Source organism: Canis lupus, chromosome 9 (assembly GCF_003254725.2).
Source record: "Canis lupus dingo isolate Sandy chromosome 9, ASM325472v2, whole genome shotgun sequence".
Taxonomy (NCBI): Eukaryota; Metazoa; Chordata; class Mammalia; order Carnivora; family Canidae; genus Canis; species Canis lupus.
The window spans coordinates 57340295-57357415 of NC_064251.1; the positions used below are offsets into that span (position 1 = coordinate 57340295).

Below are 17121 nucleotides of genomic sequence, written 5' to 3' on the forward strand. Positions count from 1 at the left end.
TTCTTCTCAATCCCTCTCATCCTAAATCTGCAGCTCAAAAATGCAAAAAAGCAGGGTAGGGCCTTGCTCTGAGGATGGGGAAGGAGGAAAACTTGAATGGGTAAGGCTAGAATTTTAATGAGGCAAGAGGAAGGTTGAGAACTTGCACATAAATGTGAATCATTTTTGTCCAGAAAATTTGCCATTTGGTAGTGCTTTGTGACAGATAATGTTTTTAGCACTTTGCATAAATTAGTTCATTTAAAGCTAACATTGGTCCTGTGAGATAGGTGTTACTGTCATTTCACAAGGGAGTTAATCAAGGGTCAGAGGATCAAGCAACTTGGACAAGGACAGCCATATGACAAGTGAAAAGACAGAAACTTGAACCCGGTGTGTCTCCCTCCAAAGCCCTTGTTCTTGAACACTATCGGATACACCTTCCTACAAAATGAGGACAAACACATCTAGGGCAAGTAGTTTGACAGCATCAGTGTCTTGCTCTGGCCCCCAGAATTCCCATCTCTCTCTCTCACTGCCACCTGCCCAGATGCCTAAAGCCTGGGCCACACCACACACTGCTCCTTCATACTCATCACAGGCTGTGTCTGCTGGCCAGTTAACTGAGCTGACACAGGGTATTTAGCAAAGACAGCTGCCATTCTGAAAGTCACGCCGTTTTTCCTGATGTCAACATGATTGAGTAAATATGGCTAAACCAGATTCTGAAAGGCCCTACACACGAGGCAGTGGTATTTAAACTTGACACAACAGGAAATAAGCAACTGAGGACTTGGAGTAAGGGAGGCAAATCTGGCAGCATGCCCACAAGTGAAGCTGAGGCTCTCATCCCTGGTTGTCTGTCAGAATCACCTGCAGAGCTTTCTGAGCATCCATACACCCGATTCCCACCCTGGACTTTCTGGAACAACAGACCAGCTGCAGAGACCCACACGTGTATGTGAACACACAGGTGATTTTTCTTCTCTTGCCCCTAATTGTCCCTTATGCCAACTCAACGCAAGACAGCTGTTAATAGTTTCTCTTAAAAGTGAGGTAATTTGAATTAATGGATTAAAGAGGATTTTTTTTAAAGCAACAAAAATAAAAGAAATTGTAGATGAACATTGATCTGTTTCAAGTTAGGAAATCATTTTCTAATGAAGCATAAGCAGGAGGAATAAATAGATTTGACTAAATTTTAAAAAATAACAATCTGGAGCACCTGGGTAGCTCAGTCGGTTAAGTGTCTGCCTTCCGCTGGGGTCGTGATCCCAGGGTCCTGGTCCTGGGATCAAGCCCCATGGGGAGTCTGCTTCTCCCTTTCCCTCTGCTCATGCTCTCTCTCGCTTGTTCACTCTCTCTCTCTCTCTCTCTCTTTCTCTCTCAAATAAATAAATAAATAAAATCTTTAAAAAACATAATGAAAACTTTATCAAAAAACACCATAAAGAAAGTTAAAAGGCAAATAATGAACTGTAAGAAATGCTACGTATTTGACCACAAAAATTTTCTTAATAGTGCTTCAATTAGGAAAAGATAAACATTCCAAAGGAAAAATGGACAAAGTGCATGCAAATATATATCATTTTCAAAAGAAATACAAATTATAAATAGAAAAAAGTTTCACCTTGCTACCAAAGAAATGAACCATTTTAGCAAATATTTATAAATGATAAAGCCTTGTATTGTGGGTGGGAGAAACAGGCACATTTATACACTCTTGGGAGAACTATTAACTGGTATGAGCTTCTGGTGGGCAATTTGGCATTATGCTTCAAAAGCCTTTAAAATATTTCTTTTTTTGGATCCAATCATTTCCATTACTTCTATGAACTTATCTTAAGGAAATGATTACCTCTTTATACACAGACTAATGCACAAAGATTTGATGTATCTTAGAGCGAAAACTTGTAATACCTGGCAAGTATGATAATAAAAAAATGGGTTAAATAAATTGTGCAACAAACATGTTGTTTTTATATTCAGAAAACTGGTATCATTTCTAAGGTTTATATGATATTATCACGGAGTTTTAAAGGAGAAGAAAACCTCTGGAGAAGTCATTTCATCTTTTACGTGTGAGGTCATGGAGGCAAAGGACAGGGTGACAAAAGTGAGAAGTTGGAAGAAGAGAAAAATGTTCTAAACCAGCTCTGTCCAATATCATAAACACTGGTCACAGGTGGCTATTTAATTTAAAGTCAAATAAAATTTAAAATTCCGTTCTTTAGTTGCACCAGCAGTATCTCAATAGTGCTCAGGAGCCACAGGTGGCGAGTGGCTGTGGGATCCAACTGCACAGATAACAGAATGTTTCCATCATTGTGGAAAGTTCTGTTCGACAGCACTGACCTAAATGTTCTACCTCAGGCCTGGATCCAGCTTTTGGCACATCTCTTCAGCCTCATCTCTTGGTACATTTTTTTTCCCTCCGCCGTTCTCCAGCAGCAAGTGTAAGCAGAGCAGAGCAGAGGGACATGAGAGCATATTTGCCTGGTTCTCCCAGTCCAGTGGGGGGGAGCGGGGGGGAGACGCATTATCCAGGTAATTATACACAGCTGGATGTGGAATTGCAGATATATACGTAGATTACTGATACAGCACAGAGCTCAGGCTGGGGTTCAGGGAAGACTTCCCAGAGGAAGAGGGGACAGGTGTCAGCCAAAAAGACTCTTCTAAATAGAGCAAAGAGCATGATAGGAGTAAAGGCACAGAGGAGAAAAGGCACAGCATAGGGGAAGAATTACCAGCTGGTCAGGCATTTATTCATTCAATAGAGAGTAAATGTCTGTGTAGGCCAGGCCTGGGGCGGGCTCTGGGGACAGAGTAGTGACCAGAACCCGGATGATCCCTGTCCCGATGATGCCTACACTCTCATCAGTACTGCTGGGGGCCAGGGCACTAAGGGGCACACGAGTAGTGCAAAGGCCTCCCACCTCATGTTAAGGAGTCTGGTTTGTCAGCCTAGCTGTTGATTCCTCTTTTCGGCCTCAGTGAGGGCCAGAGTCCCACCTCCTATCTTTCTCCTTGTCCCCCACCCCGTCCCCACCACTGCTGTGGGACATGGGCAGCTCCTGAGGGGGGGGGGCGTGCTACACCCCGCCCCGACGGCCAGTCATGATGTGGTAAAGACAAAGTCCAGCGGGGAAGCTACCGGGGTCATCTGGAAGCGGGGGGCAGGGGGGCGCTGGAAGGGGGCGGGACGGACTCTAGCGACGCGGAGCGGGAGGAGAGAGAACGGGTCCGGCAGAGCAGAGCGGGTGGAAGGCGTGTCTGCGGAGCAAGGTTCCAGGGAGAAGGGACCCACAGGACAGTTTCAGAAGAGTTCCCTCGGCCAAACGAGGGGGACCGGGATGGGCAAGGGCTCTCCCGGCAGGGGACAGCCGTCCGCGGGCCGGAGGGGCCCCAGGGCCCAGCGCATTGGGGGGGCCACGCCGCGCCCGGATGGGCGGGGCTGTGAGGCAGCAGGTGTGCGTTACCTGCCGGGCCCGGCTGGGGAGGCTGCAGCTGGCCTGGGTCCTGGGACAGGCAGAGGCTCCCGCAGGACGGAGGCCTCCCTGGGACTTCAGGGGGCTATTTCCCGACCTTGCCCTTGAGCAATTACAGGAGGCGCCCGGCACATTCCCCACAGCCCCGGGTCAGCCTGGAGCCCTGCTCGGGGCCTGCCTCAGCCCCGGCGCTTTGGGGGCGTCTCGTCGGGTTTGGGTTCCCAACATTCACTGGTTCTTGTCTGGGGCGACACCCTCCCGCACCTGCCGCTTGGACGAGCCAGCCCCCGCGACCCGCGACCCTGGCCGCTCGGCCCTGGCTCCTAGTCCGATCTCCTCAGAGCCCCGCAGCGACCCTTCCCCGCGCCGCGGCCTCACAGCCCTCGGTCCCCTCAGGCCGCCCCCCCCACCACGTGGCCGGCGGCCCTCTTCCGCCCCTCTCGGCCGCACCCCTCCCCGCCGCGGTACCTGGGGCTCTCGAAGCTGCACCCCCTGCGCCGCAGCGCCGCCCTCTTCTGCCGCAGAAGCGCAGCGGCCGCCCCGCCGGGCTCCGGCTCCATCGCCCCGGGCGGGGGCAGCGGGCTCGGACGCACTCGGGTGGGCTCGGGCCTCGGCGGGGCTCGGCCGGCCGCTCGGCTCGCACGCCGCAGCCCATGCCCCGCCCCGCGCGCCGCCGCCGGTCCGAGGCCCCGCCCCGCCCCCACCCCGAACTCCGGCCCAGCCCACTCCCTGCCCCGCAGCCGGGGCCAGACCCCGCCTCGACCCCGCCCCGAGTCTCAGCCCCGCCCCGCCCGTGCTCCGGAGTCAGGCCCCGCCCCGCCCCGAACTTCAGCCTCGTCCTCCCCGAGCTCCTCAGGCGGGTCAAGGTCCCGCTCAAGCCCCGAGCTCCAGCCACGCCCTTCCCACGCCGGCCCCGCCGGGTGCAGGGGGCGCCGTCCTCACCTCCGTCGGGCCCACTCGCAAACGCCGCCCTGTCCCCAGCCGTCGGGCCCGCGGCCCCGCCCCCCGCTCCTAGCCCCTCGGCACAGCCCCGGGCCCCGCCCACTCCTCTACGGCTCTGCCGCTGAGCGCCCGCGGGGCCGCCGCCCTCACCCGACGGGTCGGCTCCCTAGAGCGTCGTCCCTCCGCGCCTCAGTACCTTCTGGCCATTTCTAACGTAGCAGCGTCCCTCTGGGAGCCGCCTCTCCCTATGTCCCGCCCACAGGCTCGGGCCCGCTTTTCTCTCTACAGCCCCCAGGGTTGGGGCCCGGGGCCCGCTCCCCGCAGCCGCCTCCAACCCGGCTTGGACAGGGCCCCGCCCACAGCCCGCCTTCCCCAAGCCCCGCCCACAGCAAGCCCCGCCCACCCCGCCTCACCTGCGCGGCCGCCGGGGCCCGGCCCGTCGTGCGCTGGGGTTGGACACCTGCCCCGAAGGCTAAATAGGTGTTCTCCGTAGTCTGCGTTAGCTCGCGGATCTCTCCACCCACTAAAGTGGAGCTTCTGCTGTCGCCTGGTGGCCGTTTGTGGCGCCTGACGCAGTGAGTTTTGCAGGCGACCAGTCTTGACTGGATGTGACGAACTCTCCCCAGCTGTGTGAGTGACAACCACCACAGCCCCCACCGTCTTCACCTCCTCCCCAGGTCAGATGCAGCCGTCTCAGAGCCCTTGAGCACTGCGCTGGGGCTGAGGGGAGCGACACTACCTGGGCAAATTTGGGGGTCACTGTGCCATCTGGATCGTGTGGAGGCGGTGAGCTAGGGCTCCTCAGCAAGCAGGGCTTGTAGTGGCTGGGGAAGTGTGGCTATGCTGGGGCGGCAGAGCAAAGCCTGAGGGGCATGTGTGGGAGCCTGCGGCTGGGGAACTAGCCACTGCAGTTTTGGAAGGCACTAGCTGGGAAACTGAGGCAGGCAGGGGCTCCCATGATCAACTTGGATCATGTCTTTGGCACACATTCCCTCATGACTTTCCCACTGCTTTCACTGCAGTGCCGAGACTTCTTTGCTGCCGCACATTCCAGCCAAGAAGCCAATCTGGATAGAGAAGGTGAGAGAGAAAGAGGTAGGGAGCTTTCTACTTCTCCTTCCAGCCCCTTGAGACTCCACCTCGGTCCTCCCATGCATTTCCGCGAGACAGTCTTGTAAGACAGTTCCCCCTTTTCTCAAGCTAGAGTGGGTTCCTGGTTTTTGCCTAACATCTTGAACTCCCCCAACATCTTTTCAGACCTGGATCCCATGACTCCCCCAATTCTTTATTCAGTGAGACTGGGTTGGCTGCTGTTCCCAACTTCATCCTGCTCCTTCTCCTTTCTGTCTTCCTGCTTCCCCCGTCCTCCATGTGTTCAGCAATCTCTGAAACGAGTCTCCAAATGCCCGTCCCCCGTCCCCAGATCCTCCATCTCCCTCTCCGAGTGCCCAAAGCACTGACTCTGTCTCTTCCTGAAGGGATTGCTCCCATATGTCATTTCTGTTCTAGTAACCTCTAAGCAGGGTCCTAGTGCCCCAGACCTCCTTGATGTCTGTATTTGGCACAGCAATGGTTTGCTAGTGAATGCAAGTGATTAATAAATTGAGCAATATTCATTGGAAAACACATTTAATTTCAAAGTAAACAAAGATGTTTGTACATTAAAGTATTTAATTAGTGAAACAATTATCAGTGTAACAAGCTGAAAAATACAGCAACTTGATACAAGACTGAGGTAACAAAATACTTCACCAAAAATCTAAAGAATCCCACAGAGGGCTGATGTTCAGTGGTTATTGCGGGTGAGACAATTCACAAGAATTAGAGAAAGTCCTTACACAACTGCATGCAGGGGGTCTGCTGGAAAAAAAAAAAAAAAAAAAAAAAAAGACAGCCCAGGAGTAGTGCAACAGATTTAACAAGAAACGAATTAAAATGTAGAAACGGATTTTCAATTTACTTTGAAGAATACATAAGAAATTGAAAACTACTCTCTATGCAACATTTTGAATGCTAAGTGAAAAACCATGCATTTTGGCACAAAATTTATTAAAGATTATGCCATACTAATAAATTAATTACTAATATCTCATTACTGAATGGTCACAGTCATTCAGAAATGGGTAAAGAGATTAATGATTATAAAATGGACAGATGATCCTTCGAGTTGCTGCTGCAAACAGGGATTTCCAGGCTGCCCCCAGCGTACACACACTTGTGCAGTACAGGACTCCGAGGTAGTCCACGGTACAAGTCCTCAACACCCAAGAAAATGCAGCTCTTGCCCATGCTGTACTTGCATTTAACATTGAAATTAAAACTAAAAAGCCTCTGAAGTAAATACTGTGAACATTCTGACCCTACTCTTTCATGCCACCTCAGAATCCTTCTCAGTATGCCCAACCATAGCTCTGTGCCAGGGTGTTCTGCGACAACCAGCCTCTAGGACAGCGACTCTATCTAATTCTCCTTGCAACTGAACTCACAGATCAAGAGGCTATTCAGTCTGTTGAGCATTTTTGAGACCTTTCTGGAGGAATGTGCACAGGGTTTTTTACCCAGTGTTAGCAGAGAGGCAGGGTCTTGTCAGAGAAGATGCCATGGTGAGGATTATTTGTTTGTTGAATGTGGTCAGCTCCACCAGGGCAAGGATCAGGTCTGCTCGTTCTCAGCCATTTACAGTATATCCTGGGTAGAGCTTGGCACACAGGAAGCACTCACTAGAGTCATGGATGGATGATCCATCCATGGATGGATGAATGGGTGGGTGGGTGGTTTTGCACAGAGAATGCTATTTCTAAGGGACTCATGTAGATTTTTTTCTTTCTTTTTAAAACATGAAATCACATGTCAGTATGATGTGAGGCTGGTGAAAGTCATTTATTAAAGTCACACAAGATAAGTTAGGTTGTGTTTTTAGCAATGTTCACCTTGTTTACAAGCATGAGTAATGTGGGTGCAGAGTTGTAGCCCCCACCTGTGGAATGGAATCAGACCCCACTTGTGAAAGGCTTCCCATTTTCGGTCATCTTCCACTTGTAAGATGGCATCCTAAAGATACTCGTCTTGGGCTTGGAAGGTGGGAGAGGAAGATAATGAAAGAAATACTGGCCATTTTGGTAAGGAAAAAGATACTTTATAAATCCAGTAGGCAAGAGAGAGGGGGTTCTTTCCTAAACAGAATGCCTTCAAGTATCTTCCTCTTTAGGTTCCATGGCGAGACAGGGTGATGAATGGGCTTCTTCAGGGAAGGAAGGGGAGGCCGCACTCTCTCATTGGGCACACTTAGAACATTATTTCTACTGCTCCTGTCTGAATCAATCCTACATGAAGCATTTCAGTTGTCAGAATGTACTTGGCTGACCTTGAGTTATAAAACATGTTTCAACTGAGAGGGGTGAAAATTATTCTCAGGGAGAGGTGCGTGAGTTGTTCTTGGAGCATCATAATGATACCAATTACCTATTCTACAATTTGTAGACAGCATCCTATAATTTTCATTTTGGGGCACCATGATCTGTTTGCTCAAAAAAACCCCAAAAACCTAGCATATGCATGCAAGACAAACCACCTTCGATGGTTTCACAAACATTTGTGCATTATGGAAAAAGAGCAAAACCCAGAAATGCTTCCCTCCAGAGTGAGAATCCACCCATGGATTTCTCCCTTTTTGGGGTTTGTGCCTGGCCTCCTCTGTGCCAGCCTGAGAGCCTTCTCATCTGCTGCTTGAGGGACAAACCAATGCAGGCAAGACAATCAGCCCTTATGTGCTTGGCCCCGTGTTCCAGCTGGGAGAGCCCAGCATCTTTTGGCCCGCCTCTAGGGCTCTTCCTCTCCATTCAAGGTTCTTACCAGCTCTAAAGGCCTTTGCCAACAAGGTCTAAGCAGATTCTTCAGGAGTCCAAGCTAAGAATGTTTCTAGGAGGGGATGTAGGATCAGTCTCAATTAGCGAGCAGACTAAACATTTTGAAAAGACTTGTAATTGTGCTATTTCAAATTCAGCTCAGAAGAAAATATTTGTGAAAGATAAGAAAAATGTGTAAAGGGCAGAAAATGCTCTAATTAAAGGAAGCCTGAAATTCTGAGGGTTTTTGGATTGACATCTATAGTATTTCATTTGAGAAGAGCCAGGACAGTTGAGAAGCAGAGAAACCCAAGGAAAATAAGTAGCTGATTTTCCAGTTTTGCACCTTTCTCTGAACTTAAGACTTAAAAAAATATTAACAGGTAGAATCAGGTTCAATGTAGGTTAAAGCGTTAACACTGCCTGGTTCTGGTGAGAGGTGTTGGAGTGTTTGGTGTTTTCATTTGGCTTCTGGATGCCCATTTGAATAGTCACCAATGTGAACTGGGTGCATGCAACCAGGCCCCAGCTGTGTGCAGGTGTATAGAGCACTCATGGCCAAGGTTGGATGGCACCAACTTTACCACCTGGAGCTCCTCCTGGCACAAAAGCATTCTAGACTTTGCTCCAAAGGAGGGTTAGTTGCTGAGCTCACTAAGTCTTGACCATAAAATAAGTCTTGAGCTCACTAAGTTCCTGATGGGAACTGCTTTCCTCACCAGTTTGTTAGAATTTTCAGGAGTTGTCATCGTTTGATCAAAATACAGTGGTGAATCTTTGGTCATTTTAAAATTTACCTATCACAGTTTACTGTTTAAGATGTTGTTTTGAAGCATCTTGCCCAGAAACTCTTAAGGGTGATTTGATGTCTTGGAAACCATGATAGCAACAGGGACCCAGGAGTTCAGAAAACCATTTCAGGGTTTCCTTCTCAGAATTTAGACACCCAGATTAGAGAGAGAGGGAGGGAAGGAAGCTATGGTGATAAAGCTACCATAAATAAAGCTAACTTTTATTCATTGTTTTGAATAAAGATGTATTTGTGCAAAATAAAAGTCACTCAAAAATAAGACAGTGACAGGTAAAGGACATTGTTCACGTGAAGAACTCTTAACTGAATGCAGAGCTGGGACTGTTCACTCTCCAGGGCTTTGCTTTCTTGTCACCACGGTCATCAACAATTGTGCCCTTGGATATGGATATGGAGAACTTGCTGGTGACCGCGGTTGGGGGCAAGATTGAGGGAGCTTAAGGCTTCAGCATCACTCAGCTCCCCAGTGTACCCAGGAATCCCAGTGGGCCCCACCCTGGCAGTAGATGATGGGAGCAAAGCCTTGGCCTGCAGGAGAGGCTGGTGCACAGTGGCTTCTGTGCAGCTGTTCTCCGTGAGCATGGCAGCCTCCGAGTGCTTCCGAGGAAGCTGGGAGAAAGTCTCACAACTTCCCGTTCTGGCATGGTCCGGGGGGAGAATACAAGGGCTTTCAGACCCTGCAGGAGAGACGGGGGTGGGAGGAAGCAAGGAGGCCAGCCCAGTCCACAGTCCTGAAGCCGGGTCCTGTCTCAGAAAAGCCAACAGCAACAAGGCCTGGAAGGGACCCGGGGGGGCGGGGGGGGGGGGGGCAGAGAGCAGGCCTTCCAGATGAATAGCACCCATAGGAACAGAAAACAAGACACAATTTAAGGCATTGTTTGTTTACAGTAAAAGAATGCAAGGAACCCTTAACATAGGAGGAATCTGGGCTCTCACTCTGACCTTCCTTGGTGAACAAGGCTATCACATAAGGTTAAAGCAGGGCCTCAAAGCGAATGAAAGATGTGACATCACAAGTCTTGTGCCAAAATGCATGTTTCTCGAACAGTTCACACTCGCTCGCACTCACACATACATGGCACACACACGCAGAGGATGCTTTGGGGGTTGTACAAAATCTGAGGCAGCCCTGTGGGCGAGCGACCCCATGCACTTGGGGTATAAAAAGCCAACTCCATAGCCTGTTCCTTCTCTCTGGCCCCTCATGCAGGTTAACACTGTCCACTCTTGTGCAGGAGAAAGCATGGGGGACCCAACGTGGGCCAGGTGCTCTCTAGTCGAAGCAGCAGCTGGTGGACGGACGAGGGCCCAGAGAGGGAAGGTGGGGTGCACAGTCTGGGGCCTGACCATGGCCCTGTGTGGTGGTGCTGAAGAATGAGTGTCATGAGAGTCGCTGGGGATTGGCAGGTGGACCCTGCACTGGTGAGCCCTCTGGACCGTGAGGTCGCAGGCCGAGTCCCCTTGAGTCTGGCTGTGCGTCACCCAGCACCCTGGCCAAAAGCCTGTGCCCAGGACATGCGCTTCGCCACCAGTCCCAGGCTGGGCTCCCAGAAGCCTCTGAAGTCACGCCAAGTCCTGCAGAGACTTACTCAAATGACATAAGGTTTGCAGGTACCTGGAAGAGAAAGCTCAGCCTCTTGTCAAAGTTCCAATCTTTTGGAATGGGACAGGGGGTGCCCCTAAGGGAAGGGATCAGGTCTTTCCCAGCGAGTCTGCGAATGAGCTGGTTGGGTGAGAAAGAGGGCCTCGCGAGAATAATGGCCACCGTTGTCAAGTGGCTGCTGTGTGCCAGGCACTTGACATCATCATGTCCTTCAGTTTTCCCGACACCCCAAGAGGCAGGTTCTGGAAATGTCCCCATTACAAAGATGAGGACCCTGAGGCTTAGAGAAGGGAAGCCCACTTCGAGTAAAATGTGAGGCTAAGGTCCCAGAGCCCACGCTGTCATTCACTTAAGCCTGGCAGCAAAATAAAACTGCACTTGGAGCGGACAGGGGGTAAATTCTGTAGGAATGGGCACAAGCCTCTGGAAGGAAAACCAGTGGGCAGGGGTGGGTGGGGAGGGGGTGGCAGGAACTGATAAGCAGGAGCACTAGGAGGAGTGATCAGGATGCCAGGACCCCCAAGACCTTCCCATAGCTGTGTCCCCAGGACAAAATCCCAGCTCCCCTTGCTGGGGAGACTGCCAGCCCTAGGTCAGGGTGCTTCCCTCACCTTTCAGAGCTGCCCCCAGCCCCAGGCTCCCCAACCCGGCACTGCTGCAGGGTTCCAGGGGATCTGATGAGAAGCAATTTCATCAAAAATAAATCCATCTTGGTGTCAATTTGGTCAAGGTGATAAATTGGAAAAAATGTATCTCCTTCCACCAGGAGATAGTTATAAGAATGGTCACAGCAGTACTGTTCAAAATAGCAAAAAGCAGGAAATCATTCCTGGGATCACTGCCAGAAGAATTAATTAAAAAAAATATGTATCAGTACAAACAAATGAATGACAGCTATACACATTGACACAGATGAATCTCAGGAACACACTGTAGGAGAAAAGCAAGTCACAGAAGAAAATATCCAGTTATGGTTCTATTTTTAAAAAATGTTTTTTTAAAAAAAGGTACCCCAGACAATACATTAAGGAATCAAATACACATGATAACATTTTAAAGGAACAGTAAATAAATCAGGAAAGTGGTTATGAGGTTCAGGCAGATGGGAGGCACACAGAATTAGGAAGAGGCCCCTGGGGGAGAGAGGTGTTCTGAGGCCCGGGAAGGTCCTGCCTTTAGGCTCGGTGGGCAGGGAGCTGAGAGTGGTGGTCTTCTAGCTGTGGTTTACGCCTTACTGACCTTATCGATACGGTTCAAGTGTATTTGGTGTTAGTACAATTTTGAGAAATGCAAGTCCACAAAAAAGAAAACTAATCTTAGTCACTGAGCTTGTCCATGGGGGTAGATGCATTTCTGTGACTTCTTTCATTATTTGAAATCTTCATGCCATCACAGGGATGTGCTGTGCTTTATTTAAATAAAATGTTGTGTGGGCTATTTTGCTGTTGCCAACTTTTTATGATCAAGTACAGTGTAGAGCAGGAATATATGGTTGAAGGTAAATTCGAAATAAAAAGGGAAAAAAGGTAAAAGAAATAAAAGATCCCCCTCCCCTAGGCCTAAAAATTGAACAAAATTCTTAAAAGTTGCAAACCTTTGCCATGGCATACTACATTTGCCATATATGAAATTCCATCTATTTGTCTTTCTGACCAAACACTTGCGCTGCCACATGGGTTTGACCCAGTTTCCTGTTACCTGCTGTGGCATTGCTGCCACCCTCTGAAGACCTCCACCCCACAATACCCCACAGTGAGAAACAAAGGGCTTTTGTGAAGGACAACCATCGCTGCTCCCAGCTGGGGCTGCTAAAGTGCTGAGGCTGTTGTCTCTGGGCAGACCCCAAGGGGCAGACCCTCAGGCTGTGTTTCCCGCACCTCCCCCACCATCCTGGGGGCCCACCTCAGAGCTGTCAGTCCCTGAGCACTGCCAGCCTCCACTCACAGGTCAGGGGGCCTACCTGTGTGTGGCAGGTGAGCTCCGGTGCTCTTAAGAATGGCACTCGGAGCCCCAGACACACTCAGGGTGACTAGTTCGGGAAAGGTCAGGGTGCTCTTCCTCTCTTAATGTGACCTGAGGCCTTGTTTACTTTGCATCACCTTGAGGTGACTGCCCACCAAAACCCTCGGCCTTCCTGTCGTGGAGATGAGCAATTACATTTGTTTAGTGTAAAAAAAAAAAAAAAAAAAAGGGATCCCTGGGTGGCGCAGCGGTTTAGCGCCTGCCTTTGGCCCAGGGCGTGATCCTGGAGACCCGGGATCGAATCCCACGTCAGGCTCCCGGTGCATGGAGCCTGCTTCTCCCTCTGCCTGTGTCTCTGCCTCTCTCTCTCACTGTGTGCCTATCATAAATAAATAAAATAAATTAAAAAAAAAAAAATTGAAAAAAAAAAAAAAAAAATATATATATATATATATGTGTGTGTGTGTAAGTGCTCTAGACCCCATGGAATTATACTTCCTTGCACATCACTTTAGGAATTTCACATACAGAGACAAACATACACCTTATAAATATGCTCATGTATTTTAATACAAATGAGATCACTCTTACATATGCTCTACACTTTGCTTTTTAAAAAAGAAAAATTTAAAGTAATCTCTGTGACCAACATGGGGCTCGAACTCATGACCCATGAGATTGAGTCGCATGCTCTACTGACTGAGCCAGCCAGGTGCCTCTGCAGGGAACATACCTTTGTGTGCACGTGTGAGTCTATCACCAGGACAAATTCCTAGCAGGCAGATAGGTGAGGAAGGGGATTCAAGTGCAGTTTATTTTGAGCTTTTTTGTAGTATCTCACATTTTCCCTCTTTCCTACTGTTTTAGTTCGTCGAGAACTTTCTACTAATTCTGCTTTCTAGCTTCCCATCATCTATAATCTGACCAGCTTGTCACCTATGTTCTCATTGGACGTGACGGATGAAAATCCTGAAGAGGACCAAACTGAGACTTCCCTCTGATTTCCGAGAACCATTCTAAGGGACCCAGAAGTCTGTGTGCTGTCCCCAGCATCCTCCCAAGACCCAAAGGCCTAGTGTAAACCAGCCTTTGCTGAGGCCCCCTCACACCTCCAGGCTGGTGCCTCTAAGCTGCTACCCACCCAAAGCTGATGCTTGCTCTATCCCCAGCCTGAGAGGGACCCATTGGGCAGTGCCCTCTTCTAGCTGGTCACTGGGGGACATGGACAGCAAAACTTAGGGATAGAAGCACCAATCTGGCAGCAGCAGCCAAATGCCTCACACCTGACTCCCAGCGGCAGGAACATCCAGCCTGCCCCATTGGGTGCTGAGGGCTGGAGCAGCCATGCCTTTCAGAAGCCTGATGGCCAGGCTGTGCTTCCAAGCCCTTAGCTCAGCTGCAGGAGGCTGAGCAAGCTGAAGTGGGAAGTGCGAGAAAGTGTGGAGCTTGGGGCAACAAGTATAGACTCTGGTGCAGGACAGACGGGGGTGAGATCTCATGAACTTTGGGAACTTGAATGAGTGTCTGCCATTCTCTGAGCCTCAGTGTCCTCAGCATAAAAAGGAGACAGTAAGAGAAACATACCTCCCAGGGGTGTTGTGGGCATTTGGCCAATTCTCACACGTAAAGCATTTCCTGTAATGCCTGGTCCTGGGCCCGGCGCAGATACACGGAGCAGCAGCCTTATTTGGCTCTCAATATTAGCTAATATTTTTATTCCTAAAGGTTTTGGGGCAGGGAGGCCCTTTTGTCAGTCTGGAGTATTTCCATGAATCAACTTTGGAGGGGAGATGGTCTAAATAGATGCTCTCTTCTGATCACTGGGGCGATACCACATTTGCCACCTAACTGTGCCCAGTGGATGTTTCTGCCGTGTTTCCTTTAGTGGGAAATACACAAGGATCAGATCCACAGTTCTTGTCTGGAGCCAGGCTTAGTTCTAAGCTTGAGCAGAGGATGCCCTGTCTCACGGAGAAAGGTTGATCAAAAAAGGGTGCCTGGGAGCATAGCTGATAGGCTCTGAGGGAAGGAATGAGTCCTGTTTTCTATGAACCCTTAGTCCCAAGGGTGGGAGAGGATATTTCAAGAGACAAGCAGGGTTTCGGTGACTTTACCTGAGGCCTGTTGCTTTTACATGCATCATCCAAATGCTTGTGCCACAGTATTGCATGAAACCGGGAACCAGTCTGGAACTTGTAAACATTGCCTGATGGGCAGAGAAACCATTGGTTAGGAAGAGAGAGGGCCCCATGGGAAGGCCTGCCTGTGACTAGGGCACGAAGATAAATGTGAACTTAGGTTAACTAAACCAAGGAAGGTCAGGAACAGCCCAAGGTAAGCTTGGGCTTGCAGAGGCGGAACTTCTGGTGCCTCTGGGCTACATCTGTGGATCAGGCCACTTAACCATTTTGGGGGCCACCATTTGATTCCGGTGAAGCCTGTGGGCTCTTCTCAGAATAATGTTTTCAAATGCATAAAATAGAATACAAAGCAGATCAATACCACGGAAATATAGCTATCAAACTACTAAAAAACACTTGAGTGATACAGTTCTACACGTGCTTCTCTAGTAATGCACCAGTAACAAAATCTAGGGGCATGTTTGACACTGCACTGTAATTCCAGAGAGAGGAGCAGAGATGCCCCTGAGAAATCTGCAACTATATGTGATAGAAAAGGATCTGTGGTTTCCTTTGGAGATCAAATCACAGGTGTTATGAACATTGTAGTAGTTTAATACTTAGAGAGCATGAGAGGCCACAGAAAACAAAGGTATGATTTTTTTTCCCCACTTGGGTTCACAGGCCCTTTGAACTCTATCCACAGATCCTGGCCAACCTCTGTATCATATTTCCCTCTGCTTGGTGACAGTGGTTTCCTGTGGGCTAAGGCCCAAAAGTGGCCTGTGGTCCTCGTGGCCATATGGTCCCCAAGTCAAGCTTGCGTAGGCACAGCCTTTACTTCCTCAGGAAAAGACTTCTAATCCAGGCCTTCTAATCCCGGAACCTTCAGGAAGGAATTCCAGAGGTGACCAGACCAGGATGTGTGACAACTGTGTGTAGCTATGCATGGATTCAATCACTTAGACATAGAGCAGAGAACTTGGCTCCTCTCTTCTCCAGTCCCTGGGCTCTTTGAGGTTCCTGTTTCTTTACTTCTCAGCTAGCAACATTACAACCCTGTAGTCTCTTTACTGCAGCAGCATCTGCATTACCTGGGAGCCTGTTAGAAATGCAGAAGCTTGGTCTCCACCCCAGATCCACTGAATCCAAATATGAATGTTCACTAGTTCCTCAGGTGATTTGTATATACCTGAACCTTGACTAGAACATTCCTGAGAAGATGTGAAGATGCTTGGAGACTTTACAGTCCCAGTGACTTTGCCCAGCTAGAACCCAAGATCCAGGTATTTCAGGGTTTTGTCATGTGACATGGTCTACCAGAAAGACCAGCATGGCCTATTCTTTATTATATTATTATTATTATTATTATTACTACTATTATTATTATTATTTTAGTGTAGTTGGCCAAATGTTACATTAGTGTCAGGTATACAACACAGCGATGCAACAAGTTTATACATCATTCTGTGCTCACTACAAACGTAGTTACTATGATCACCATACAACTCTACTAAAATATCATTGACTATATTCTTTTTTTTCCCATTGACTATATTCTTATAACTTATTCATTCTGTAACTAGAAGCCTGTATCTCCCACTCTCCTTCACCCATTTTGTCCATCCCCCCACCCCTGCCCTCTAGAAACCACATTTGTCCTCTATATTTATAGGTCTGATTCTGCTTTTTGTTTGCTTGTTCATTTGGTTTTTGTTGTTTTGCGATTCCACATATGAGTGAAATTAGATCATATTTGTCCTTCTCAGTCTGACTCATTTCACGTGGAATACCCTCGAGGTCCATCAACTTTGTCATAGAGGGCATAATCTCATTCTTTTTTATGTCTGTGTTATATTTTTATGGCTAGAGTGTGTATGTGTGTGTGTGTGTGTGTGTGTGTGTGTGTATCATGTCTTTCTTATCTACTCATTTATCAAAGGACACTTAGGCTGTTTCCATATCTTGGCTATTAAAAATAATACAATAAACAAAGGGGTGAATATCTTTTTTGGATTAGTGTTTTCATTTTCTTTGGGTAAGTACCCAGTAATGGAAGTACTGGATCATATGGTATTCCTATTTTTAATTTTTTTGAGGAAACTCCATACTCTTTCTTTTCCACAGTGGCTACACCAATTTAAATTCCCAACAACAGTACACATGGGTTTCCTTTTCTCCATATCCTCACCAACACTTGTTATTTCTTATCTTTTTTATTTTAGCCATTCTGACTGGTGTGAGGTGCTATCTCATTGTGATTTCTGATTTCCATTTCCTTGATAGGATGGCCTATTCTGAATGTCAGTGTAGACAGGGCTCCTAGACAAGAAGGTGCCCATAACTTTCCTTCCACCCAATGTAGTCA

At 48.6% G+C, this 17121-nt stretch overlaps 2 protein-coding genes across 13 annotated transcripts in view; both read right to left on the bottom strand.

The window, feature by feature from the left end:
- The window catches only part of GARNL3 (GTPase activating Rap/RanGAP domain like 3), a 146532-nt gene extending 141781 nt beyond the window's left edge, over positions 1-4751 (bottom strand). Inside the window, exon 1 of one of the 2 annotated variants that reach the window (XM_025475197.3) lies at positions 4609-4751. In XM_025475197.3, coding sequence (XP_025330982.1) covers positions 4609-4619 — 11 coding nt within the window. In that variant the 5' untranslated portion in view covers positions 4620-4751. Of the gene's footprint in view, positions 1-3938; positions 4098-4608 lie in introns of those variants that run through there. The other variant, XM_025475196.3, reaches the window with a different exon arrangement.
- A 1273-nt stretch (positions 4752-6024) lies between these two features.
- Positions 6025-17121, bottom strand: part of RALGPS1 (Ral GEF with PH domain and SH3 binding motif 1) — a 295268-nt gene continuing 284171 nt past the window's right edge. For 4 of the 11 annotated variants that reach the window (XM_025475186.3, XM_025475185.3, XM_025475191.3 and 1 more), the window contains 2 exons: positions 14748-14839; positions 6025-10683 (listed from right to left, as the gene is read on the bottom strand). In XM_025475186.3, coding sequence (XP_025330971.1) covers positions 10654-10683; positions 14748-14839 — 122 coding nt within the window. In that variant the 3' untranslated portion in view covers positions 6025-10653. Of the gene's footprint in view, positions 10684-13133; positions 14595-14747; positions 14840-17121 lie in introns of those variants that run through there. The other 7 variants (XM_049114461.1, XM_049114460.1, XM_049114459.1 and 4 more) reach the window with 7 other exon arrangements.